The sequence below is a fragment of the Alligator sinensis genome, unplaced genomic scaffold (genome assembly GCF_000455745.1).
Source record: "Alligator sinensis unplaced genomic scaffold, ASM45574v1 scaffold1046_1, whole genome shotgun sequence".
In the NCBI taxonomy this organism is placed as follows: Eukaryota; Metazoa; Chordata; order Crocodylia; family Alligatoridae; genus Alligator; species Alligator sinensis.
Genome location: NW_005842174.1, coordinates 1,505,128 through 1,532,361, shown reverse-complemented (window position 1 = coordinate 1,532,361; position 27,234 = coordinate 1,505,128). Strand labels below are relative to the sequence as shown.

At 55.6% G+C, this 27,234-nt stretch overlaps 1 protein-coding gene across 1 annotated transcript in view; it reads left to right on the top strand.

The window, feature by feature from the left end:
* LAMA5 (laminin subunit alpha 5) overlaps positions 1-27,234 on the top strand; it is a 118,120-nt gene that overhangs the window by 61,815 nt on the left and 29,071 nt on the right. The window contains exons 10-35 of the mRNA XM_025206843.1: positions 560-694; positions 1,115-1,177; positions 2,568-2,708; positions 3,644-3,781; positions 4,395-4,529; positions 5,834-5,968; positions 8,948-9,085; positions 9,311-9,363; positions 9,619-9,718; positions 10,202-10,254; positions 11,129-11,234; positions 12,231-12,327; positions 12,642-12,798; positions 14,940-15,078; positions 18,335-18,477; positions 18,580-18,686; positions 19,334-19,487; positions 19,978-20,138; positions 20,739-20,847; positions 21,340-21,437; positions 21,817-22,018; positions 22,499-22,625; positions 23,888-24,027; positions 24,890-25,005; positions 25,579-25,790; positions 26,831-27,036. Coding sequence (XP_025062628.1) covers positions 560-694; positions 1,115-1,177; positions 2,568-2,708; positions 3,644-3,781; positions 4,395-4,529; positions 5,834-5,968; positions 8,948-9,085; positions 9,311-9,363; positions 9,619-9,718; positions 10,202-10,254; positions 11,129-11,234; positions 12,231-12,327; positions 12,642-12,798; positions 14,940-15,078; positions 18,335-18,477; positions 18,580-18,686; positions 19,334-19,487; positions 19,978-20,138; positions 20,739-20,847; positions 21,340-21,437; positions 21,817-22,018; positions 22,499-22,625; positions 23,888-24,027; positions 24,890-25,005; positions 25,579-25,790; positions 26,831-27,036 — 3,365 coding nt within the window. The remainder of the gene's footprint in view (positions 1-559; positions 695-1,114; positions 1,178-2,567; positions 2,709-3,643; positions 3,782-4,394; positions 4,530-5,833; positions 5,969-8,947; positions 9,086-9,310; positions 9,364-9,618; positions 9,719-10,201; positions 10,255-11,128; positions 11,235-12,230; positions 12,328-12,641; positions 12,799-14,939; positions 15,079-18,334; positions 18,478-18,579; positions 18,687-19,333; positions 19,488-19,977; positions 20,139-20,738; positions 20,848-21,339; positions 21,438-21,816; positions 22,019-22,498; positions 22,626-23,887; positions 24,028-24,889; positions 25,006-25,578; positions 25,791-26,830; positions 27,037-27,234) is intronic.

The following is a 27,234-nucleotide window of genomic DNA, read 5'->3' as shown; positions in this document are numbered from 1 at the left end:
AGCCCAAGCAGCCACTGCTATATGTAGACAGTATGTGTGGCTATGGTGTAAGCATGCAGCTGCCTGTTTAAAACCGGAGTGGGCAAAAATTTGGCCTCCAAGACTTCCCCAACTGGGCTGTGACATTCCCAGTGGGGATGGTTCCCTGATGGAAATGGAGGTCATTTTGGCAGTGGAGGTGTCCTTGGCCCTGACAGCTGGCTTGGTGGCTTTCCCCCGCTTCAGCGAGGACTGTCCACACTCCAGTGCAGCCATGCTTTCCTCCCAAGGGGAAGCAAGGCCCTCTTGGAGGCACAGATCCCTCATCATTGCAGCCTCCCATCATATCCTGCCTCCTGGCAGGTCCACAATCACGGTGGCAGCAGCTGCTCCAACATGCGGCCCTTTTGGAGGGACTGCCACGTGGTATATGTTTCAGGAGCCCACGCAGCAGGTATCTGGGATGCCTCCCATGCAGCAGGTGGTTAGACTGGTTACTAGGAGCTTTATGTGGATGCAGACTGGGAAATGGGGTGCTTGGCTGGTCACAAAAGGTCCCAGGGCATATCTCTTCTGCTAGGTTGTAACTGTGACTCAGAGTTCACAGACGGCACTTGCGAGGACCTCACGGGGCGCTGTTACTGCAAGCCGAATTACACCGGGGAGCGGTGCGACGCCTGTGCAGAGGGGTACATAGACTTCCCCCACTGCTATCGTAAGTACATCAGCGGCCCCAGGGGTCGTCAGCAGGGAGATGGGTGCTGACGCTCTGCAGCAAGGCCTGTTTAAGCCACGTGGACATGGGAATGTCAAAATTAAAGCTCCCGGGCTCTGGGCAGATCTGTGGGCAGTGCAGAGCTATGGCTGTCGCGGTTCCTGCCTTAACCATGTGAACCAGCACCTTGCTTCAGCCATGAGGCTCAGGCGTAACAGGCAGCACAATGCTGAGGTGGGATCCAGCCCCACTGAGGTCATTTTTTCCTGCTGGGTAGCGATGCTCCTCGCCTGGAGCAGGAAGGTGTGGGTCTTCCCCAGGGCCAGAGGGAAGCCTCGTTTTTCTTAAGGTTCAGTTTGGGGTCCAGCTACAAGTTTTAAGCCCGTGTGTAGTGCCTGCAATGTCTCGTTGTCTCCACAGCCGTTCCAGCTTTCTCCCACAACGACACTGGGGAACAGGTGCTTCCAGCTGGACAGATTATAAGTAAGCCCCATGCTTTACTTGCACCTCGGAGATCATTGTATATCATGGGTCTGGTTCTGTTGTCCCTAAAGACCCCAATCAAGACCAGGCCCCACTGCCCATGGTGAGAGGTAGTCCCCGGGTCCAAGAGTTTATGCTCACAGCGGGTTAGACACCTGAAGAGTGGGAGAGGGGTTGTTTTGGTAAAGCTGCGGCATAGCGAGACGGTGTGATTACATGCTTTGTGTAGGGTTCCCTTATTACAGGGGGGGCAAACTCATGTGGTCCTGAGTGGCATGGGGCCAGTCTGCAGGCCGGATCTCCCTGCATCCCTGGTCCAGCACCAGCACACACAGTGCCCACCTGGGCCAAACCAGGCTGTTGGGCTGGCATAGCCCAGGGCCAGCCTCAGTAGGGGTTGCATGCAGAGCCAGTCCAGTGCCATGTTTGGGTCAATGGGGCAGCATTAATAGCTGGATTATCAGGCTCCGTGGGCCAGATCTGGCCCTTGAGGAATAGGCTTGACACCCCTGCCTTGAGTGTCCTGTGGGAGGGCAAGCATAGATGTGCTTCATGCTCTGATGTGAATGTCAGGGACACAGACAGGAGCGTTCGTCTTGAGAAATCCAGTGCTGCTTTTTGCTTTGAGCTTTTATTCTCTCCCTTCCTCCCCTGCCTCCTGCCTCTCCCCCCGTCATCCTAATTCTCAAGGCATTTAATTCATCACCTCCTTGGTCTTCTGGGGTCTCTGTGCGCTTTCCCACACAGTTATCTCTGGTGTCGTGCTTCCCAGTGCACTCCAGATAACCTTTTTTCTCTCCTCCGATATTTTAAACCCGGTATCTGCCAGGCAGGCTTTCCTTTCCCGAGCTGGAGTCTCTCCCTTCCCCTCAGGTTCTCACCCCTGCCTCCTGAAACAAAACTTCTGTTTCCCCTTTCCCCATCTCTAATGCTCCGGCCCCTTTTTTTCTGCATGATGGAGAAGCCCAGGGCACCCAGCTGGTTGGAGCTATGATCTCTGCTGGCCTGGGGCCCTTAGGCATCTGGTAGTCCGAGAACCTGAAATGCTTGCTCAAGTTGTGGTGTCCTATAACAGGGGGGAACTGCTGTGAGCCCAGACCTCAAAGACACTGAGGCAGCTGCCTGCCTTCTTTGCAGGCTTTGGCTGTCCCCACAAAGCAGTGGGGCTGGGTAGCGATGAATAATGCAGAGTGCATGGGCCCCGACGTAATCAGAGCTCTTAAGGAGACCCTAAGAGAGGGGAGCTATGTGCCCTGAGCCCGCCCAGCCAGTCACTGGCCAAAGACTGAGTCTAGGAGTTTCCAGCTCTCTGGTCTGTGCTCCAGCTGCCAGCCCAGCCAGTGGAGTCTTTGCTGAGATGCCTTATATTGTTGTTCTCGCTCCTCTCCAGACTGCGATTGCTACGCTGCTGGCACAGAAGGGAATGCCTGTCGCAAGGACTCACGCACGGGAGTGTGCGTGTGCAAGCCCAACTTCCAGGGAGCTCACTGCGACCAGTGCGCGCCGGGGCACTACGGACCCAGCTGCCAGCGTGAGTGACGGACCCTGGGCAGCGTCCCTGCGGCATCCCCTGCTTCGAAGCCCCGTGCACCTCTCCCTTCTCCAGCGGGACTGGGAAAGGGACACGTTCCCATGACTTCTGCCGGTCTCTTCCAGAGCTGCCCTGACCCTGCCGGATTCCCTGGGCCTTTCGCCCTGGCAGGGGAGCTGCCTGCATGTCATGGCCTCCCCCCCTCGCTGCTCCTGCAGCAGCTGCTTTGCTAAGCCAGCAAGCAGGCCCCCTGGGCCGCTGCCCCATTGCAGTGCGTCAGGGCTCCCAGCCCAGGTCCCCTCTCCTGCCTCCTACACCTCCCAGGTCTATCCCAGGTGGCCTGCTCTCCTCTGACCTGCCTCCCCTACCTGCTCCCTCCCTGCCAGACGTTACAGAGGGGGCAGGTGACCGGAGGGAGTGCAGACTGCAGGGGAGAGCTGCTGATGGGACCCGCTGAGTCCACTCTGGGCCAGATGCTGGCAGCGGGAGGAGGCTGGGCCGGGATCCTCCTCTTTCCTTGCACTTAGGTGACCTCTTCCTGCACTTCCATGATGTGGCTGGAAGCTTTGACCGCAGTGAGTCAGCATCTGGGGGCTCTCGGGATGGAGCCTGCAGCTGCTGCGACCAGCCTTTCGATCAGGACTCCTTCCTCTCAGCCTCTGGGGACCCACAGGCATTTCAGTGATGGATGGCTGTGAATCACTGACCCTGAGCCCCACAGCTCTTCTCCTTCCCTGACCCCATCCCTACCCTCGCTCCCTCTCTCCCTTGCTCATGCTGCATTTCTCTAGCAAAGTCTTGTCTTACTGCCCAAAAAAAGGGTGCGTTTTGTGTAGCCAGGGTGAGCCTGGCCAGGAAGCGGCCTCTGGATTCCCCCTTTTCCCCAGGGATTTGCAGAGCAGGATGATACCCTGGGGCCCGTTGCTCTTTTCCAGCCTGCCAGTGCTCAGGCCCTGGCCAGTATGAAGGCACCTGCGACAGCGAGACCGGTCAGTGCTTGTGCCGCAGTGGATTCGAAGGGCAGTCGTGTAACCAGTGTGCACCCGGCTACTTCAGCTACCCTCTTTGCCAACGTGCGTATCTCCTGCTCCTTTGTGGATACAGCATGGGCACGTGTCCACTTTCTGAATGCCTGTTGGAGTTGCCCTCTGTTCTGGGAGAGACTATAAAAACACGGAGCAAAAATTAAATGGATCACCACTCCGTGCGGCTGCAAATAGAGGTGTTAGACAAGCGGGTGGGTATGGACAGGTGGGCAGAGCTCTCCACAAAGCAGCTGCCTAGCTGGTGCTGAGCTGCTAGGAGAGGAGACATCGGGACCAAAGAGCTTTCCATAAGTGAAGGGCAGCAGGGTGGAGGCCTGAAAATGCATGTTTAAAAATGTAATCCGTGGGAATAGGGGCTGGCAGCACTGAGACAGGAGTTGCTGTGCCAGAGATGGGAGCTGCGTGGGTGTGGGCCGTGGAGAATCAAAGACAGGTTGCATGAGGGGGGCGGAGATGGGAGCAATGCAGAGACGTAGCGTTCACATACTGGTGCCTGCTGGATCCCCACTGCAGGCACTTCATGCTCATGTCTGAGACCCCGGGAGTAGAAGTGACCTCCTTGCTTTGCCTTGAGTGCAGCTGGGCTCTTGGTGCCAGAGCCCTGAGCCCCTGCCCCACTGGGTTTTTTTCTGCATTGCAGTGTGCGGTTGCAGTGCTGTCGGGACCTTGCCGGGAGGCTGCGACTCAGTCGGGAGGTGTTTCTGTAAGCCCGAGTTTAATGGGCCCCACTGTGACCGGTGCAGCACGGGATACCATTCCTACCCCCATTGCCACGGTAAGGAGGAAAGCAAGGCTCCTAGTGGCCGTCAGTCAAAGGGCTGGGAGGAGAGATGCAAGCCTGTGGCTGAATGATTCGAGAGGTGGGCTCCTGGGAGGGATGAAGCGCGATGCTTGGCAGAACTAAACCAGAGCTGCTTGCTCCCAGAGAAACTGCCTGTTCACTCGTGTGCGTCATCAGACCTGGGTGGAAATATGACTGCATGGACTTCCCCAGCCTCTGGCAATCATGGTGATTGGTACTAATTCTGTAGGCAGATGCTTTGGGTCCTCTTCTCCTTTTGTCCCTTGTCTGAGTACGTTTCAGAACATTTCCGCGCCCTGCGATTTTACAGCTTGAGGTTGGTTCATGCTCGTGGAAGCAGCCCCCGCCACAAAACCTTGTAGCCCTTCCAAATCTCTTGTGCTTGGTGCAATGAGGGTTGCACCTCATGGCATTTACAAAGCAAGCTGGATTCTGTCTGGTCTCATTAAACAGACTCTTGACTGAGACAGTCCTGCCTTGAGTGGTGGGTTGGACTCAATATGACCTCCTAGAAGGGCTGGAAGGGACTTTAGCCTATGGTTAGCAGCCTGGGCAGCTTGCATCAGTTGGCTGCGCTGTGCCACGAATGTCAGACGCTGTCGCCCGCTGGACCGGACAGACCCCAGCTGGGCTTTCAGGATGCAGGCACCGGGTCAACATTTAGGGAAGGTGGAGGGTCATTTTGAGTGCTTCAGTTCTGGGGGACTTGGGACCCCTGAGAGAGGCCTGATTTTTCAGAGTGCGCCAAGCTGTTGCCCTCTAAAGACTTAATTCAAAATCCCCTCACTTTGGTTACAGACTGAGCAGGCTTGTTCTGGGTGTCATGAACAATACCAAAGCCATGAAGACAAAGCTTCCACTATCAGGCTGCCTCTCTCACCATGACTCCCTCTCTGACACTGTTTTTCCAACCGCTGATGTGTTTGTTTAATGCGGTAACCTACCCAGCGGTTTCCTGTTGGTGCGTCTTGAATGGGCTGTGAAATCTCAGGGGCTTTTTCCTGATGTGACTGTGACCCCAGATAGAAAAGGAGTTGCTGGCTTCTTCGGAGGATTTCAGCAATAAATATAGGCCTGGGGTGAAATCACAAGCAGGTCACCCTTGGCACTATTCTCAACGTAGGTGTACACGCGCTTTCCCACGACCCACCGCCTCGGCATGGGGCTGGATTGAAATAACTTGTGAAAAAGCCCCACTGAATATCTGTCTGTGGTGCCTAGCCCCCCCAGCAGACCTCTCTCCCCCTCTTTCTCATTTGTGTGCCATTCTCTTGCAGCTTGCTCCTGTGACCTCCGGGGCTCAGTAGATAATAACTGCAGCCCAGCTGGTCAGTGCCGGTGCCATCTTAACTTTGCTGGGCACACCTGCAGCCAGTGTGCACCAGGCTTCTACGGGTACCCCAGCTGCACACGTGAGTAACCAAGCCCCAGCAGAAAAGCATCATTTTCCAAACTGGGCAATCACATGGGCTGCTTCTTGCTTCATATTGTTCCCAGCCCCCTTCTCCCAGCTCACCCTGGCCCAGGATTATAGTCCTATTCCGACTGGCTGTTCATTACAGCAGAGGTTGGTTTTATTATTTGCTTCTTTGGATGGTTCCAAAGTGCATTCCCCGTTGGAAATAGCCATCCACCGACAATCCAGAGACCATGCAGTTTGTCCCACTTATAGTTATTACTGCCAGGAGCTCAGGTCTGCTCACCCTGACGGGAATATTAGCAAACCCTTCGTGCAGGGCCTCAAACGCACACAGCGCTTTAGGAAAGGCAGGGCAAAGCGTGGCCCAGGAGATGAACTGCAGCAGGATGCGCTGTGAGCCAGACTCGCTCCCCTGTCCTCAAACAACATGCACAAATGAAAGGAAAACTGCACTGAATCACATTGACTTGTTCCAGCACCCGCTGAAGCAACACGGTTCTGACATGCGAGATGTTTTCCTGAAGAAACCCCGAGCCGAGTGTTTAGATCTCATGCCAAAGCGCTAAGCCAGGCGCTCTGAGACTTGCAAACCTATCGCAGTGTCGGAGCTGCGGTTCAGGTGCTGAGGAGAGATTTATGGCTCGTGGCGGAAGCTGTGCAGAGCTGAGTGCTTCTGCTTGGTGAGAAGACAAAACTGCTGTTTCGGCTCCGTTCCTGGAGCGACACGCCGGGGTGCAAACCACACACCGCTCAAAGCCAGCCGCGTAATCCATGTAGGTCAGGTGCATCCAAACCAGGATGAGCAGCTGATCTTGAATGCTGGAGAACTGGGAAACCCAGACCAGCCAGCAGTACAGGCCGGGGGATGCAGACCTCCTCCCCATCGGGTTCCCATTTGGACAGTCTGGGCTGCAAAGGGATTTTGTAATATGAGATAAAGACTTTTTCTCGTTATTCTGCAAACAGCTACCACTTATCATTCTGCCTGAGCCATGAGGTTCAGGATTGAGCTGGCAAAGTTCGACCGTGTTGACTTCACAGCAACACCCTGCTCTTGCTATTGCAAATTGACCACAACACTCAGCCTGTCTGAACTGGGCTCAGGCCTGCTGCTCTCACCCCCAGGGAATAGCCCTTTCCATCTCCCGGAGGTCTATTGTGCCTTACTTTGCTCTCATTTCCACCAGAATAAATGGAGACTAACTCCACTGGAGCCAGCTGAGCTACATTTTGGGTGCAAAGGGGTGAGAGACCAGAAGCAGCCCTTTGATTTTTATCTACCTGTCCTGCCCCAGCACTAACGCCAGTGGGAGTCTTTCCACTGGCTTCGGTGGCTTTGCTCCAGACTCAGAGATGGGTTTTACTCATGCGAGCAAGCATGGCAAAATGGTGCCCTGCCTAACTGCAGGTGCCTGTGTTATTAACTGTCCTCAATATGCCCAAGGCAGCATCTCCTCCCCCCTGCCTCCCCACCCCCAGCATCATGACTGAGGCCAGATGTACACTTGTGCCTCACAGCAAATATTTACCGCTCCCTAAGTAATGTTCTGTGATGTGATTTCTCTGAAGCAACAAAACAGAAGCATCCCCCTCCACCCCCCGGGCCCTTCTGCGCCATGCTAAATGTAGACGCCTGAGTCCTGGCCAGCTGGCGTCATGCAAGCTGTGAATGCTGATGCCAGTGTTATGCCTTTGAAGGGGCTGGAGGCTTGGATCAGATAGTCTTGCTGGAGCATGGTAGTCACCTGTTTTTTCATCTGAAGCAGTATCTAAAATGCAAATTTGCAGCAGAAGCCAGGGAAGGGGACCTGAGGTTTAAAAAAATCCTGTTATTTTTTGAAGTAGTAAGAGCATTTTGCTAGAGGCCAGGGCCAACTGGGGGTGCAGGTTGTTCACACACTTGCACTAAATTTGTCTCTTGGTGCCTGAGCAGCGATTGGAAGTGAGAGCTTCATGTCTGACTGGGACCGGACTAGCTGATGGCTATACATTTGAAGGATGCCATTGAAGGTGATAGGGGTGCGAGCTCTCACCGTGCATCAGTAAGCAGCAGGTTGTCCCCGTGGTTATACGTATGTCCCTGCTCAGATCTAGGCATTGTGGTCACTGATGATTTCCGTGCTTGTGCTGCTGGCTGGTTACCGCAAGGCTGGTCGGCCGGGGCTGCTTCGTTCTGCCTGGGCTGCTGTTTTCTGGGATCTTATGGCTCCAGGCCTCGCCAGCGCTGCTCTGAGACACGGGGTGTGACTGGCCCTCAGGATGTCTGCAGTAAACTGTGTGGCTTCTGAGCAATATCTCCGCTCTGCACTGACCCGCTGTGTGACCGGAGGCAAGTCTCTGCCTGCGTTCCTCCGCCTGTGAAACAAGTAGACTGAGGCTCTTGCAGCACATGCTTGCTTGCAGCTGAGCCACCGGAGCAGATGAGATCTGGTTTTCAGGAGAAAAGGAGGTTTTCTGCCTAAGCACATATATTTGGGAGAAAGCACCTGCTTTCTGCAGCAGCAGTCAACCTGGATCCCAAACCACCGTTCCAGTTTTCAGCCCAAATGCCGAATACTTTGGTTCAGAAATGCCACTGAGAGCTGCTCCCCAGCTGCCTCAGGCCCCTGCTCTTCCCCCAGGTGGGACTGTGTTGCCTTTGATGCCCTGGGGAGCTCGCTGTCCTGCTGAGAAGTGACATTTTCACAGGAAAATGTTGATGGACATTTTTTTTTTTTTTTAAATAAAGATTTCGTCTGTTTTACAGGCTGCAGCCTTGGAGAGCTTTCTGCTCTCTAGCCCTGCCGGGCTGGCTCATGACCTCAGAGCATCAGTCCCAGGCGCAGCTCCTACTGCTGCTTACCTTGTGGGGTGGGATGCTGCCCACATGAGTCTGCAGGTGACCTTTGCACAAGCTCTTGGGCTGAGCTGCAAGCCCCCGCCACCTCGTGGCTCTCAGTCTGATCGCCCGTCTTTTCCTCTTCGCCTGCAGCCTGCCAGTGCTCTGCGGAGGGCTCCCTCCATGGCACCTGTGATCAGGAGATGGGGCAGTGTAGCTGTCGCCCCAAAGTGACGGGACTACGGTGTGATGCCTGCGTGCCGGGGGCCTACGGATTCCCGCACTGTGAAGGTAGCATCATCTTCCTCCTCCCCTAGGGCGGCTGGGTGCAGCACTTAGCCTAGCAGCTTCAACTGGCAGGAGGGTGCCTGTTATTTCACATAATCAAACCGCTCCACCATCAGTCCAGTGACATCCCCTACCCAACAGAGCTCCCTGCAGATCCCCTCCCAGGCACAGCAGCTCAGAGAGAGGGGCTGTTTTAAACCTGCTACCAGCTCTGCTTTTTCTTTCCAGTGGGCTCCTGCAACCCGGCGGGGCTAGAGAGCACAGACCCATCCCTGCCTCCGGTGAGTAGTCCACGTGCCCCACCGTCTCTGAGCACTGCTGCCCTGTTTCCTTTTCTGGAAACCCTGCTCATTCCTCATCTCACTTACAGTTTCCCCTCCTGGCCCTGGATCTGCCCCCAGGTGCCGTGCTGCAGACAGCAGCAGTAGAGCACAGCAGCAGATCTCTCCTTAGGGCCCGTAGCTGCAGGTCCTGTTACGTTGCTGGAGGCCGTGCTGTTCTCTTCTCATCTTTTGATTATTCCTCCCTCCTCTCAGGGTTCCTGTGCCTGTCGGGCGTACGTCGAGGGCCCAGCGTGTGACAGGTGCAAGCCGTTGTACTGGAACCTGACTCCGGAGAACCCCTACGGATGCACGAGTAAGGAACTGGTCCTATAGACACTCCAACCTGGCTCCTATCAGCGCTTCGAGAGAGGCCTGAGGGGGACCCCTTCATCCTGGTCAAGTTTCCAGCAGTCCCAATGATTTCATGATCCGAATGTAGAGTTGAGGCAAGGCCAGGGTCAGACCTTCTTCTGCTAGGGTCAGTCCCTCAGCCTTTCCCTTAGATTTATTTATGCTGGGCATAGACATGCAAAAGCCGGTGTTGTGCGTCTGCACAGGGCAGGTGCAACGTGCAGGGTCAGGGGTCAGCTTCAGACTGCCTAAACATTCAGCCCTCACCCCATGCTCAGTCAGTCTGCAGCCATAGCAGGAACCAAGAGCTGGTTGGTTTCCTCTCTGGAGCCTTGTCCCCACATCCTGAGGTCTGTTGGGCCTGTGGCAGGGTGTTAGTGTTGTTCTGACTAGGTATGAGTCTTTGATAGGAAGCTGACCACTTCACCTGCTTCTCTCTCCCCAGGCTGCCAGTGCAACACCAAGGGCACCATCAGTGGAGTTGCTGAGTGCCAGCAAGTAAGTTCACTTCCAACGTCCCCTGTGTGCCCTGAGTTCCTCCAGTGCTTCTTTTATGTTGGAAAGAAATCTTTGGGCTAGGCTGGATGTTAGGACGACCTTGCTAACTAGGCGGTGGGCACTGGAATAGATGGCTGAGAGATGGCTTCCATCTAGCACTTCAAGTTGTTACACTTGGCTGGGGTGATTCAGACAGGGTGGTTCTGCCTGGAGCAGGGGTTTGGACTAGACAGCCTTCTGAAGGCCTTTCCAGCCCCATTTTATTATGATCTACATCTGGAGCACCCACACTAGCTCCTGCCAGACTGTTCTCCATAAGCCAGCACCCAGTCCCGTCCTGGCGTTGTCATCTTGGAGGTTCAGTGCTTGAAGTCCAGGCTTGCGTAAGGGCATGGATTTAGCACCTGCCTTGGAACTGAAGAGGGAAAGAAGAGCTCTTCTATTCTAGATGTTGCAGTAGCAGCTAGAAAGGCTAAATGAGGGGTCAGGGCCTTTCTAGGCTAGGTTCACACAACAAAACCGACAGTCCCTGCCCCAAAGAGCTTGTAGCCTCAGGCTGCTGCAGTCCACTCCCGTGCCATGGGAAGTCACTGGCCGCAGCATCAGAGGGGGGTCGTTTGGTGTGTGCCCGCTCATGTTCTTAGCACCTGTCTGTGGTCTTGGCAGTAGCCTCAGCCTGGGGAACTTAAAAACTTCTGAAAAATGTGGGTTTCACCCACATCCTGCTGCCCATGAGACTCTTTTCATTCTCCATAAATACTGTGCCACCCTCTGCTCCCAACGCCTGCCTTGAGTGTGATGGGCATCAAGGGGGCCCTGAGCTGAGTTCACTGGGGCACTGACTGACCCTTGCTGTATGTCTGCCATTCCCCAGGGCAACGGGCAGTGCTTCTGCAAACCCAACATCTGCGGCCAGCTCTGCGCAACATGTAAAGATGGCTACTTCAAACTGAACAGAGCAAGTTACTTTGGCTGCCAAGGTGAGCCCGCGTCTTGCCTTCGCGATGCAAGGGACCCGGTAGGAACAGAGCGCAGAAGCCGGTCACTGGAGCAGAGGCTGTTTGAAGGGTGGAGAGACTGCAGAGGATGGGAAGGCAAAGTGTGGATCAGGGCTGCGGGCAGCTGGGGGCTGAGTGTCCAAAAGAAGCTGGTATCTTTTATCAGACCAACTAAATAGTTGGAAAAATTGTTCTTTGCAAGCTTTTGGTTGTAAACACCCTTCTTCAGACATAGGGAGAATCTGAAGAAGGGTGTTTGAGCTGGAAAGCTTGCAAAGAACAATTTCTTCCAATTATTTGGCTGGTCTAATAAAAGATATTGCATTTACCCCAAGAACTTTATCTTCCTATGTCCTTAGACCAACACGGCCACAACCAGCACCTGCAAAAGGAGCTGAGTGCCCTGTTAAAATCACTGGGAATTAGGGTGTGGGGGGCACCCACAGCTGCCCTGCCACAGAGGAGAGACCCAGCCTGCCCTACCTCCCTTGGCAAGTGAGATGGTCACTCACGCTCCCCTCCTGTTGGGGTCAGAGGGAAGCCCAAGCTGCGGGTGCTGGGGGGTTTACTTCTTGCCTTTAACATCCGCTTATGCTGCGGGATCCCCGTGCACAAATTAATACCCTGGCGGAGAGAGAAGCAACAGCCGTGGCAGCGTGCTGTCACCCCGCACAGCACCAGCACCTGCAGTGGCCTGGGGGCTGGCAGTGAGCGGGCTGTGGGTTTGGGGGCCTGGGAGGAGGCGGCAGGCTGTGCCAGGGGGGTCTTCAGGCCTGTGCTCTTCCGTGGTGCCTGGAAATAGCTTGGAGCTGAGATGGAAGAAAAATGGATCCAAGCGCAGCCCGTGCCAATGTGAAAAGCAATACAATGGAATAAAAATAGAGACCCCGCCACCCCTCCCTCGGTGCACCGCTTTGATTAGCACTATCGGAGCTCGTTAGCGGTGCGGGAATGTAAACATGTGCTTCCTGTCCTCAGGCTGCCAGTGCGACGTAGGCGGCTCGGTCGGGCCATCCTGCGAGAAGACCGGAGCCTGTCACTGCCGACCAAACACGCGGGGCCCGACGTGCACCCAGTAAGGAGCCGCCACAGCCGTGGGGCCGCTAGCATGGGGGGCACGTGACCCGGCGTGTTCACATGTGCACTGAGGCTTATCTGGTGTTTTCCTCTCCTGGTGGGCAGTGGTGAGGATCATACCTCATCAATGGGCCTCACTAAAGAGCCTGCGCCCCACTTTTCCCTTCCATCCACTAATTGCTGTGAAGAAGTGAATGGGAAGGTGCCCCCCTATGGTGCTCGGTAGCTCCTCAAGGAGCTGCAAGAGGCTGTTGCATGGAGCGCCGTCCTCCTAACCCCTTGCAAACGAGTCTTTCCTGCTGCCATCCTCAGACCTGCAAAGGACCATTATTTCCCTGACCTTCACCACCTGAAACTCGAGCTGGAGGAAGGCACCACGCCGGATGGCCGGGCTGTTCGCTTCGGCTACAACCCCCTGGAGTTCGAGAACTTCAGCTGGAGAGGATACGCGCAGATGTCTCCCATCCAGGTATGATTGATGGCTCTGGCCCCTGGCGGTGCTCCCTGTGGGGTAGGGGGAGGGAGGGCTGACAGTCTGATGTGCTGCAGCCGAGCGTCTTATTTTAACCCAAAGCGCGTCTCAAAGCCCAAGGTCATGTGGTGGCCAAAACAAACAGTCCCGTGTATATATAGTCTGTTTGTGCAGATATTTCCTGTAGCTTTAGGGACAGCGTAGACTGGTGATAGGAGAGCTCCTCAGTCCAGAAGCCCTTTGCGTCCTAATGCGGCGAAGCTGGGTATCAGGGCTTATCTGTGCACAATGTCTGCAGGTCTCCTCAGGCCCTTCCCTGCTATCTCTGCTCTTTCCTGCAACTCTGCATAACCTCCCTTCCCCGCCGGCCCAGAAATAGAGCAGCACTCCCCTCCCTCCCCGCCAGACGCAGCTGAAACCCTCCTGTCGCTGTTCTGCTGGTTGAAGATAGATGGTTTTCTGCCAGGCTAGTCCCTAGGGGTGAGGCCACGATACCCACTGACCCCGCTGCCTCCCGCATCTTCTTCCTCTGTGAGCCATCCTGCTGCACGGCCTCTCGGAGGACGTTGAGCGAGCGTGTGTGTGTCCCCGGCTCTGATACGACCACAACGCAGGGTTGTTCTGCATAAGAGGCTCCCTCGGCACAACAGTAGCTCTCTCTTTAGGAGCCTGCAGGCTCTTTGCTTGGCTTTGTAGGGCTGGCAGGGAGTGAGGTGCCTGTTTCCCACTGACTTTTGGTGAAACCTGGACGCTGACCCCCTCTAGGTTCCCTTGAACATCCCAGCCTTAAAGGTTAGCAACTGGGAGCATGGAATGAGTCATTCTGTGCATCCTTGTCTTTGTGCGGCATCCCCTGATGGCATTCGTGATGCGAGCCGGCTCTGACAGGCAGGCACGTAGCTGCTTCATTGACAGTAGGCTCCTACGAGAGACGTCCAGTGGGCGACTTCCTGGGACCAAATCAGACCTGGAGCCAGCATGAGCGCGGCACCGCATGAGCCTCCCTGCGAGGTTGCACTTGGTATGTGCAGAGGTGGTGTGACGCATCTCCATCTAGCACTGTAGACAGACCCATAGGCGCTGGGGCAGGATGGCACTCAAGCGTTCACCCGGGATGTGTGTTGAAGTCAATAGGGATGAAGGATGCGCACATGCCGGGCGCTCTTCTGGGTCAAAGCCATAGAGGGAGGCTTGTGCGATGTCGTCCTCATTGCGTGTTTGTAGTTGCGAGCAATTTTAAGGCTCTGGAGACAACTGGGCAATTCCCTTTTGCCCCCTTCTCTGCCGAGAAATGCAGGTGGCCTCGGCATTGTCTGCCTGTTAATTGTAGTGCAAAGCACGAGGACACTATTGCCTCGGGAACGGAGACTTTCTTTAAAGGCAATGCTCCCAAATGCCCCCATGGCCACAATTTCTAAGGTTGGCAAGCCAGTCAATTGACCGGTCAAATATAGTCAGCTGAGCACCGGTCAAAGTTAATAGCAATTTTACCCCCCAAAAAGCTACATTTTTTTTTGCAGTTTTCTTGACAGAAATATGATTTTTTTTTTAACTTGTTTTTTGACATAATGAAAACATTGTGTTTTTTCTGTGTATTATTTGGGCCTATTGGCAATTTTTTTTTTTGCAATTTTTGACTGATATTTGACCGGTCGGATACCCAACCCTAGTAATTCCCCATCACAGCGAGGCAACTTCCACTCAGAGTTACGTCGAGGAGCGTCCTCCGGTTTGATGCTGGGGCGAGCACCCCCAAGTGCTGGCGGGAGAGTATCTTCTAGATGCTCCATGCTTTGGGCAGGCAGCTGCTGCCATCGCATCAGCAGCCCACAACACGCGTGCACACATATGCACACATGCACACGCGTGTGTTAAGCAGCTGAAAAGTCTGGAAGGTGCTTCGGGAAGGAGGGATAGAGGTAGGTGCTCTTTCGGCAGCATGTTTTGTCCTTGTCCAAGCGAGGCTGTTGTGCGGTAGGGCCAGTTCCCTCGAACCTCCTCCCCTCTTTTCGCCCCCCTTACTATGTGGCATGTTGCTTTGGGAGCGTTAGGCCGAGCCGCTGTGCTTGGGTCGGTGGCTGGTGGCGGAGGTGATTGAAGGTGTGCTCTGCTTCTCTCCCCTTTCTGTCTCCCGCCAGCCCCAGGTAGTGGTGACTCTCAATGTGACCTCCCCCGACCTGTTCCACATCGTCTTCCGCTACGTCAACCGGGGGCCTGCAAATGTGAAAGGGAGGGTCTCGGTCCTTGAGGAAGGAAAGTTTAATATTTGTGGCAACTGTAAGTGCATTTTTCACTTCTCCACTAACCCAAAACAACCCACTTTCTGCACAACTGCGCCTCCCTGCTCCAAAACGCCTCCCTTGGGTACAGCCTGACTCCTCCATGTGCCAGCCCCAGCAGCCGTGGAGCTGCTACCCCGTGTAACACAGAGGGGAGAGGGAAGAGACAGGCAGACAGGCAGTCAGACAGGTGGGTACCGCTCTCCCACAGTGGGGGTGACTGGTCCCGAGCCAGCTCCACAGTGACGCGCGCCCGATGTGCTTGTGCTTTTTTCAGAATAAAGTCAGAGTCACAGTAGCCGTGAAGGAGGCAGAGCTCTCTCTGTTCCATGTCATCCTGAGGTATATTAATTCAGGAGGTGCCACTGTGTATGGCAAAATTACCGCTTTTCAGCCACGAAGGAGAGGTAAGGATCCCAGACCTGCCCCCCTGGCGCCATCGCCACCTCCTCCCCACCCCGTGCAGTCTCCTGCAGCGTTGTTTCCTGAGGACGCTTCTGTGGCCCCGTAACGCCAGCCTTTCCAACGCACGGGCAGGGCTGAGCCCGCGGCCCTCTGGCTAACAGAGCAGCACCTCGGTGGTCTTCAGTCGTGGTCCCAAGCATTGTGGGGTGTGCTCTTGGCAACTGGGCTGTTGCTAGAGGAGGTGATGGTTAGATAAAGATTGCCAGTCTCACACCCCAGAAGAGCCAGGAGAGCAGCCGTGTGTCCCAACCAGGCCATGTACTGGGAACCAGGACCAAACTTCAGAGAAATGTGTCCTTTCTATCCCATGGATTTTTTTTTCAAGTGCTTTTTGTAGACCCCCCATTGCCCTGTCCCTTGTTAACTCGGGGAGGGATGACTTGGGACTCAGGGGCCTTTCCCCCTTTGCCTCACCCTCCCTGGGCCAAAGCAGTGACCCCTGTTTTCTGCAGAGAGGCCAGCTCTCAGCCCGGTGAGCTCTAGGCTTCCACCCCACCTCGGTGCACAGCCCCCGACTTGAATGTGCTCCTCCGGAGAAGTGGTTGGCCACGTCTGAAGCGTGATCTTGCCATGCCTTGTTTTGCTCAAGCCATGCCCGCAGCTCTTGGGCTGCAGGGATGCAGATTTGTCAGCACAGTCTAAACCCGTGATGGATCAGCCTGCCCCTTGGTGCAGCAAAGCTCTCTGCCTGTTTGTCACCTTGTTCACAGTCCCTGCAGCTGGCTTGAAGCCTCGCTGAGAGCCTGTACGTGGGAGGGCAGCCGGCCAGCTTGTTGGCCTGGGGTTTTCAAACCAAGGTGGAGCATTAAAGTCCTGAAGCCAGCCGCAGGGTTTCCTTCCTTTTGAGGAATTAACGCAAAAGTGGTCCAAGGATTTTGCAGTCTGGCAGCTCTCACGGAGTCCCAGCCAGGGACTTGCAGCACCTCTGGAAAGACATGGGGCTGCATCTGCCATCAGGCACCTTTGGGTCACATCTGCTCATGCACTAACAAACCCACATTGCAGAGCCAATGCAGGAGCAGCCTTGTGCATCCAGCCACCCTTCATTCCTACCCAAGTGACCTGGCTGGGGGTGACTTACTCCCCCGTTTACACCCTCTTGAGAAATCCCAGTCAAATATATGGGAGGTCCAAGACCTCTGTTCTATTCCTGGCTCTGCCACTGATTTGCCACCTGACCCTGAGCAAGTCACTTGCCCTCTGTATTTTAGTCCTGCTGGTTGCACAGTGGAAAACGGTTCTGGGCAAGGATTGCTGGGGGCAGCAGGGGACCCTGGGCCTTGACTGGTTGATGGTGGCACAGTGCCCTGAGATGGAGGGTGAAATTATTACCAGGAGCTGCAGTGCTGGTGCAGAGGAGACTGGGCCAGTACATCCAGAGCCTGGAGTGCCCAGGGGGGGTAATTTTAGACCCATTTTTTTATTTTCAAAACCTGACTGGTTGATAGTGCAACCGGTAACATTTATACACAGGACATGTCAGAGGAAGCCAGCGCCGTCCCAGGCAGGGCTCAGGAAGGGATTTCCCCTTTCAGTGGACGGCAGCTTGCTGTGGGATGTGCTCTGCTTTTTCCTCGAAGGCATCGAGTATTTGCTACTGCTAGAGGCCAAAGATCAGCCTGCAGGATGGATGGCCAGTTGCTCGGCCCGGTGCTCTCTGTGTCCTCCCCATCTGTGCCAAAGGGCTGCAGGCGTTAATGGATGCAGGGCCTACAACTCGCCCTGTCCCCGGCCTGAAAGGCTTGGCAATTGGGCTCCGTGCTCAAAAGGAGGGGAGAGGGGCTCCGTCATCTGCCACAGACAAACAGGTGCAGTTTGAGGGGCACAGCCTCTGCTTTCCATCCAAAGGGAGTTCTCCTGCCTGCCGACTACCCCGGCAAGCAGTCCCTGCCTGAATGCATCCTGTGTCTCAGGAAGCCAGAGTCTGCTCTCCATTCATGCTGCTGGTGCCTGCTGGCTCTGGCTACGGTCCTAGCAGGGACCTGGCCCCTGGTCCCAGCCCTGCTCTCACCAATGCTGCCGACTTACAGCCAAGGGCAGCCAGGACACCGAGCCTTCGCACCCACCTCCTTCTGCCTCGGCTCATCTGCTTCCTGCGCAGCTAAGCTCCTGCCAAACGTGCTTATTTACGTGCTTCAAAAAAGCCGACCCTGAAGGCAGGAGATAAGAGGATGCTGGTCTGCCCCCAGGAGCTGGACAGCAATTGCACTCAAAGCGAATGGATTCGAGGGGTCAATCGCAAGTCAGTCCAGCCCAAGCTGGGTCAGGCCCTGCGTCCAGCAAGTGCCGTTCCAGAAAGCCATCCTCTAAGCCGCGGCTGCAGGAAGCCTGTTCCTGGGAACAGCTCTGAGGCTAGAAGAGCATAGTGCAGGGGTCTCCGTTTTGCCACGAGACCGGTGATCTGATCTTCAGGCAGGGATCGCTGTACCCCGGGGTATCATTGATCCGGTTAATTCCTTTCAGCTGCCCTGGAATGACTGCTTCACAAACAACTTCCTCCCTCTCTAGCTAATCGTCGGCACCCTGCAACCCAGGGGACCCCACGCTCCCTCCGAGCGCTCAGGATTCGCATGGAAACGTCCGGGATTTTTTTTCTCCCCGTCAGGCCCTGGCTGGAGTCTGTGCGGGCATCCTTGTCATCTGGGATGGGGGCCCTGAAGCATCTGGAGGAGAGCAAACCGAGTGACTGGCCATCACCTCCGAGTCTCTGCCTGTCACCCAGGCCATCCTCCCAACAGCCCCCACCCTCTCCCTCGCCAACCCCGCGTCTCTTGTCCTCCCCACTCCAGGTACGGAGCAGACCAAACAGATCGTCTTTGCCCCCAGCACGGAGCCGGCCTTTGTCACCGTCCCTCAGAACAGCTTTGGAGAGCCCTTTGTGCTGAACCCCAGCGTGTGGTCTCTGATCGTCGAAGCGGAGGGCATACTCCTGGTAAGGACCGGCCCCTGCTATGGTCGGAGGTGTTGACACTTGTCCAGTCGCATTAAACTATGCACTGAACTTGTCCCCTTTCTCCTCCCCACCTCCCTCTAGGACTACCTGGTTTTGCTGCCCAGCTCATACTATGAGGCTCCCATACTGCAGCTAAAGGTCACGGAGGCTTGTACCTACCGCCCGAGTCCTGAGCAAGCCAGTCGGAAGTAAGGAGCCCCCCTCCTCTCTGTATCTGTGATCCGCATTACCTGGGGCCTGCCCAGCCCTCTGACCCCCAGCTGATAAGATGCCCTGTAGTAACCACCCCAGAGACTGCCAGGTCTGCATTCCCACTCAGAGCACTGGTGGGAGAGAGACTTGGGTCAATGGGTTGCTCACAGAGCTAGTGCTGGAGGCACAGCAGTTGCCCTGGAAAGGCATTTGCCCTGAGCAGCGTTAGCAGGATTTACCTGGCAACCTGTAGTCAGCAGCAAACAGGCAGGTGTCTGCATGGCAGAGAACACCTCTGGTTTTGTCTGCTGGGGCTGCAGGGGTGATGGGAGAGGTTTTCCTCTTGGGTTGTAGGCTCAATTTCTCCAAGCAGTGTCCGCGGTGCTCAGACTGTGCCCAGGGGGCTGGGCTGGGAGTGGAGAAGCTCTCCTCCTTGTTGCCTGCTCTGGGTCTCTTCCGTGCTGTGGGCAACTCGTATCGGGACCCGTTCAAATGCTCCTGCTCCCCAGAAGGCAGGGATGTGATGTCTGGCAGGGCCAGCACCCTTACTCAGAGCTTTTTTTGCAGGGACCAGGGTGGGACAAGGCACTGCTTAGATCCTATGGGTCTGCAGAATTTCCCTATTCTCTCCTCACACTTTCAGCTGCCTCTTGTACAAGTACCTGTCTGTGGACGGCTTCCCCTCTGCGTCGGGAGCAGATGCGGTGTGCAGGGTAGACAACAACCTCCCCAGACCCTGCCCGGTGGAGCTCATCACCCCATCGCATCCCCGTATGGTGCTGTGCAGTGGCAGTGACGTGAGTGGTGCATCCATTTTGCCTGGGGAAGGACCAACATCCTGGGAAAATGAACACGGTGACCATTCTCCTGAGAAGCCCCTTGTCCTTTAAATGTTCTGGGCCATATTTTCCAGAAGGCTTTTGCACTCCCTCAGTCACTGAACTGCCTGCAGAGGTGCGCATCTGTGAGTCGGCACCCAGGCAGACTGCCTTGCCCACAGACATGGGCCTTTGTGGGCACACTCACTGCTCCGGGCTTTCAAAACTCGGCCCTCTGCCTTCTCAGTCCCAGGAGGTGCAGCAAAGTGTCAACACTCATACACCTCAGGGTGTTTGATGAGCTAGATTGCAGCCCCAGAGCTGTGTAGAGTACATATACACCCAATAAGTGGTGAGGGTCCATGGTCACTAAGCAGAGAAACTGGGACTCAGCACTGGGATCCTGCCTGTTCAGTGTGGGGATACAAGGGGGGAGCAGGCTGCACAGCCATCATTTCCCCTCCTGCAGGTGGAGGTGCAGGTGCGGCTCCCAGTTCCCCAGCCGGGGAAGTACGTGGTGCTGGTGGAGTATGCCAACACGGATGGGCAGCAGACAGCCGGCGTGGCCGTGACCTCACCGCAGCAAGCCCCCCAGCAAGGGACCTCCACTTTCTACACCTGCGACTACAGGTACGAGCAGCGGGCTGAGGGAAGGGGCCTGGGAAGGTCATACAGCATCATCCCTCTCCTGTATCTTGAAGGGAGACAGGCTTATTGCACATACAATATCAGCGCCTCATTGGTGTGTCTCCAAGCGTTTGTTGTGGGGTGTGAACAGTCTCCCCCGTGACGGAGGCACCAGTCTTCTCCAGCTGGGGCGCACAGAGTCTGGAGCCCAGGGGTTCACGTGCTGTTAGGACAGATGCACTTGCAGACCGAAGGCTCACGTACCACATGCATGTGCACAGTGCTAAAAACTAAGACCCGAGGGAGTCCCCAGGCAAGCGAGGGTGCGTGCTGGACTGGGGGTATTTATGGAGCTGCCAGGCTGAGTACCATGTCTGGGAGCTGCTCTCACGTTTGACTTCAAACCACGAGCTTTGTGCTAGGAAGTGCAGGCCTGGGATATCCTTAGGAAATTCCAGTTTTGTAACTAGGCGGGGAGGGCATCAAAGGGGCTATGCCAGCCCTGTATAAATATCTTCAAGGTCGCCTCTCTGGCAGGACAAGAAATGAACCCTGGCTCTGCCCTGCCTGGGGCCGTCCTTGAGTTCTGTTTTTATCCTGCAGTTTCCTTTGCCGGGGGATGGTCGTAGACTCTGAGAATCGCTTGGCGACTTTTGAACTAAGGAGAGAGGCGACCGTTCGATTCACTGCGGATCAAGCCCACGTCTTCCTGGTAAGCCCTTGCCGTGAAGGACAGCTGTGACATGTTTGTGAGGCCTGCGTGAGATGGGGAACGAGGTCCCAGAGTGCTCGATTTCGTGCTTGACCTAGCGGGGTTCTGGTCCTACGTTAGATCCGGTGCCGGGTGGATCTTCCTGTGTTGCAAGCAATTTAATGTGGTCAGGTGCTGCCTGGGAGAAGAGGTGACAGGCAAACAACACGGGGAAAAAATGTCCTTGGAACTGCCGGCTGAGGGAGGATGGAAAGGAGTTGGCGGCTGGTTGGGGCATCTCTTCTATAAATACGGCAGAGCATTTCTTCTCACCACTGCCGTCTCCCTAGCACAGGGTAGCAGGATCCCAGCGTAGAGCCACAGTGTGCATCTAACAAGGGGATCCCTAGAGAGGTCAGCCTGACCGATGGTGGGTAAACGAGCAGGGCCAGGCTCTGGGTAGAAAAGGGAGCAATTTAACCCTGGGCTTCTCTTTCCTTCCTGATGCTGCAGCATAAAGTGTACCTGATCCCTCACAGACGTTTCACCATGGAGTTTGTGGAGCCGAAGGTCCACTGCATCAGCCTTCACGGGACCTTCTCGCCCAATAGGTAACCAGGGCTAAGATGTCTCAGGGTTTTTACAAGAGTGTGGATTTGTCACGCCACGCCCCTCCCACCAGACCACCTGCATGACTGTCTCTCCACACTTAACATCGGGGGGAAATATTGCATATACTCCTTCTTTAATAATGGAGGTACAGAGAGGTGAAATGACCTGCTGAAGGGGAGACCGTGAGCCAGTGGCCAGGCTGGGATGAGACGCTACTGGGTTACACGGCCTCCTTTACAGGCGCCACCCTGGAACGGGCATCCCAGCTTGTCAGCCTAGGAAGGCTCTTGCCTCAGTTTGTGCTTTGGGTCAGCGACATGGGCTCTGTCCTCCCACGACCGGAGATCATGGGATGGCTGTTTCCTTCCTCTGTTGCAGCAGTTCCTGTGTCCCATCGAGGTTTCCGAAGCTCTCCCAATCCATTGTCCTAGAGGGAGGCCAGCCTGTGCTCATCCCCCTGGACCTTCCCTTGACTCACGCCGTCTCGGTTACTCCCACCGGCCCCGCAACGGGGCCTCCGCCTCGGCCACCCACCACCGTGGACTCGTCAGCGGAGCTGATCCTCCTGCAGCTTCCCCAGGTAGCAAATCCCAACTCTGCCTGGGCCAGGTCTTTCCTCTGGGGCGATGACATTAGTTCCTCTGAGGGTGGCCCTGTGCACGTGTGGGTCCTATCTGAATGGCTCCGCACATGTCCAGTGGTTCTGACACCTAAGTGCCAGTGTATTTAATCCAGGCTTCTCCGTTGCTTTGATGTTATGGGTCAACACCCGCCCCACCTTTGCACTGGACCCCACACTGCTGGGTGTTCAGTGTCCCCAGTGCTGCCCACTCTGGTGCCATGCACCCCAGCCTGATTTCCACTGCCTGGGATCAGCCGTGTTGGCTGCTCGGGTGAGCTGGAGGGGCTATCTGTGAACTCACGCCCAGTGAGCCCAAGGGGCCAGACCATCACCTGGGGTATCTGACGCTGCCGCCGCAGTGGGGTGGGGGTGCTCTGGTAGTGCAACGTGTGTGTCAGCCACGGCTTCTTTTCTCTTTGCTCCTGTGCTCTGGACCAGACTGCCGTGGTGTTCAACACCCGGATCCAGACACTGGGCCGCTACACGTTCATCCTTCACTGCTACCAGCCCAACCACCCCACCTTCCCCGTGGAAGTGCTGATCAACGGCGGGCGGATTTGGCAAGGTGAGGAGAGGCTTTGGGGAACCGGCCCTTTTGGTCACCGGTGGCAATTTGTAGGTTCTCCGAGGAGAACGCAAGTGAGCTGCCTTCTCCTAACCAGGCCTGAGAAGAGCATGTCTGTGGTGGCAGCAGTGTGGAAATGTTCTGCATGTATCTGCTCTGGGGACTGAAGGGCCCTCTCCTCCAGCAGGGAAAGGCATCATGAGAGCAAGGAGCTGGGAATAAAAGCCAGACAAACTCAAGTTAGGAATAAGGCAGAGAATTTTAAGACTGAGGATGAGTAACTGCTGGAGCAAAACACCAAGGGATGCAGTGGATTTTCCATCTCTGGGTATCTCTGAATCAAGGCCGGATGCCTGTCTGCAAGATCTGCCTTAATCACACACGAACCACCGCACCCGGGGCTGGGGAAGAGGGAAGGGGTTGTGTGGGCAGACTGGATGGTGTGATGGTCCCTTCTGCCTTCAAATCTGTGACCCCAGCTCCTCCCTTGGGTCTCGGTAGAAGTGGATTGCTTTCCCATTTCTGAGCCTGCTTCAGCAAAGGGGGAGCCAGGAGCACTGGCACTTCCAGTTACTGCAACAGACCCTAGAAAGGAAAAATTTAAGACAAAAATATTCCAGTTCAAGTGCCTTATTGTGTACATCCAGGAGGGCACTGAGGCACCTCAGTGATGGGATCCAGCTGTCTCTCCTCTACTTATTAGAGACTTGCTTGGGCTCAATACCTTTGGGAATCAGGCCTCTTTCATGTAGACCTCTCAGCATAGGTTTGCAGTGGCCTCAGACATCAGCCCATCAGCTGGTCCAGTTAGGAACAGCTTCCTTTTCCACCACCGAGGAGCATTGACTCTACGAACTCCAGGGCAGAGAGGAAGGTTGCACAGAGCCTCCAGCTCTGGAAATGGGGTTTGCATCGAGTTCCTTTCTTGAGCATGCTTCACACAACAGGAGAGAGTGGCGGCCGTGTGACACACCACCCAGAGAGCAGCCCTTAGGAGACCCAGCCCTTTCCCAGAGCTGCTTTTATTCAGCTCCCATGGGGTCTTGATTTGGACCACGAAGCCCTGAAGCTGGACTCTGTCATGGGCCAGTGTCTGCTTGGCTTCTCCCAAGCTGTTGAGGCTGGAATCTGACACAGAAGTACCAGGGAATAGATGCTCTTGGGATAGCTGCACCATGTCAGCTCCCAGCCAGCTGCCCGCGGGAGCAGGTCGAGGGTGGATGAGGACAGCTACAGGACTGATGACCCCTCTGGCTTTTCAGGTCAGGCCAATGCTACTTTCTGCCCACATGGGTATGGATGCCGGAGCCTGGTGGTTGCAGAGAACCACATTGTTCTGGACGTGACGGACAATGATCTGAGTGTGATCATCCGCGTGCCGGAGGATCGGCAGCTGTGGCTGGTATGTGTCTAGCGAGGAAGTTTCCATACCTGCAAGACCCGGTTCCAGCCATGTGCAGGCAATTGGCATGGGTTTGTACTGGTAGCACCCACTGCAGGCTGACGGCAGGGCAGGTTTCCCACCGCTTCTCAATTTCTGAACCGTCCTGCAAAACTGCAGCCCAGGTTGGAAGATTTAGCCCTTGGGTGAGAGAGCAGGGCCAGTGGAAGCTCGCCACCAGGGAATGGGCACTGAGAACTAGGTTAAGTATTTTGTACATCACTGGGTCACCAGTAGAGAGGGATGGACGCTGCTGGTAATTAAAACTGCTTCAGGTGGTCTCTGGTGGTCGAGAAGGAATTCCCTGCTTGCCCCGGCACAGTCAGTTTGGTGTGCTCCCTGACAAGACCTTGCCCATAAACAGCATCTCTCAGCTGAAGATGTCTTACCACAGAGGCAGGTAATCATCATTAACCCGATAGTTCAGGGGAGATAAACCTAGCCACAGAAAGGACATAAGATTTACCAGAGGCCACAGAGCAAGTCCGTGGCGGAGCTGGGCATAGATCCCAGGTGTCCGGACTCAAAGTCACAACCGTGCTGCTCTTGAGGGGGTTTTTTACCTTCCTCAGTCACATCAGACATTGGCTGCTGGAGTTGGCTGGAATGGGCTAGTCGTCTTTGCAAAATTAGAGCACGTTGCAGCGTTTCATTCGATATCCCAGCTGGCAACGGGCGATGCTTTGCAAATCATTGTTGGGGCGACTGCACGACCTGCTGGGCTGCGGGTCTCGTTTGTGCTTGTCTGTGGCTGAACTCAATCTCATCAGATAGAAAACATTGACCTGAAGGGGACTGAGCGTTTGCGTTTGCCTTGCTGCAGGACTACATCCTTGTGGTGCCCGAAGACAGCTACAGCTCGCAGTACCTGCAGGAGGAGCCCCTGGACAAGTCCTACGATTTTATCAGCACTTGCGGAGTCAACGGTTTTTATATCAAGTGAGAATCCCGGTGTTAAAGCGTCTCTGCTCTTCTGCACAGGGGCTTTTCCTTCTTCAGGAAGCAGGCGTGGCAGGGTGCAGGGCGTTCCTAGAGAGCCCTGTGGGCTGGGAAGGTGCAGTGGTCTGTTTTACTCACTTCCTTCCCCTGAGCCGGATTCAATGCAATGAAAAAGTCTGTCGAGCTTGTTGGGCACGGGTGGGTTTTTTTCTGCTCTGACTCGTGCTGATTTGGGATGCTCAGGCTCCGGGGATCCTGTGGGAAATTCACCTTGATTCACAGCTGTGTGTGGGATGGGTTTACCAGGGGTGGCACGGATCTTCTTAGGGGCATCTGCTTCCCTTAGGACTTAGCTGATGTCATTGGTGGCTGCGGATGTACAGCTGGCTTTTTGGGAGCGGCCCCTAGACCTGATGAGTAGGTCTCGGTGGGGGTGATGGTTGCCTGTGCTGGAGACCCCTCATCTAAGAGTCCCCTTGGCAGGCCAAAGTATTCTCACCCGGGCAGGACCCCCGCACTAGGGCGCTCTGGCTGGGAGCCCTGCTCAGTGACCTGCCTCTGCTTTCCTTCCAGTCCCATCACGTCACCCAGGTTCTGCAAGGACTCGGCCATCTCCCTCTCTCTCTTCTACAACAACGGTGCTCAGCCCTGCCGCTGCCACGAGGTGGGAGCTGTCAGCCGCCAGTGCGAGCCCTTTGGGGGTCAATGCACGTGCAGATCCAACGTCATCGGGCGAGAGTGCTCCCGCTGCGCCACTGGCTACTGGGGCTTCCCCAACTGCAGGCGTGAGTTGCCTTCCCCTGGCTCTGGAGGGGGCTCGGGACCGCTTAGGACAGAGTGCTTTGAGGCCGGCTGGGGGCAAGTTGCTTGGTCTGTAGGGCTAGGACATAGCTGTATTGGATAGTGCTGGTTTTGACTTCCCTCCAACACTTGTACTGAGATGAGAGGGTAAATGCCCAGGGAGGTCCTAGCCCTTTTGCCAAGCCCTGGGACCCTGCACTTAATACAACATTGTCTGACAAGCAGTCTCTTCCTTCCCTCAAAGGGTTTCTAGGGCACAATGTAGTTGCCAAGTAGTTAAAGAGTCCCCTTCCCCAGAAAACCTGCTCTTGCCAGTCCCAATGGGTAGATTAGCCAGGTTTCAGCATGGTGAAGGCCAATATTTTGTATGTGCAAAATCAGAGCCCAGGCTGGCAGACTTGACTCAAATTCCCTGCTCTTCTCTGGGGAGTGTTTCCACAAAGCAAATGCAAACTCTTCAGTCTCTTCTCTGCATTTCACTCAGCCCATTCCCCTCTGGCAGCATCAACATCATCCCCCGCTCTGGTGCCCTGTGCAGTCATGATCCAGGAGAGGTGGCTGCAGTGTCGCTGCTGGTACCAGCCCTGCTCTTCCTCACGCCCAGCACTCCCTTCTGCTCCAGAGCAGAGAAACTCAGCAAAAGAGCAGCTCCTGCCCCCACACTGCCCTCTCTTTCCTGGTCTCTCCCAGTGGATTTACTGTCTGGAAAAAGCATACCCCTACCATTAGCTTGGATGGATCTCTCTACTACTCCAATCCCGAACTCCCATTGCAGTGTGATTTACAAGCACAGAGGAGTCCTTCTTCTTACCCCCAGACTCTGGTCCCTGCCTTGGTTTTAGTGCTTGACTAGCACCTGAACAGGAAATGCCCGGGTGCTGGTCTGCGGCTGGTTGCAGTGAGCTGTGGGGACACAGGCGTGGAGAGGGGGAGAGCGCAGGCTCCCCAGGAGCGGTGCAGCCCGGTCACTGCGTGCTATCTCATTGCTCCCCCGATGAATGCCTCTGCCTCCTTCCCCTTCCAGCCTGTGACTGTGGGCTCCGCCTCTGCAATGAAGTGACCGGGCAGTGCATCTGCCCGCCCCACACCATAAAGCCAGAGTGCGTGGTCTGCGAGCCCCAGACCTTCGGCTGCCACCCCCTTGTTGGCTGCGAGAACTGCAATTGCTCTCGCCCCGGGGTTCAAGAGCTGACGGAGCCAGGCTGTGACGTGGACAGTGGCCAGTGCAGGTGAGGACCAGGATCGGGGCCTTAGTCTCATAGAAAGTATGTACTGGGGCAGCACTTGGATCAGTGGCTCAGTGAGGCAGCTGGGAAGGGTGGGAAGCATTCGTTGTTGGTATCAGTGTTGCATCCCAGCCTTATAGTTCCACCAAGCTACTTCATGAGTGTCATAGCTCCATAGAGGAAGAGGAGGAAGTGCTCATTC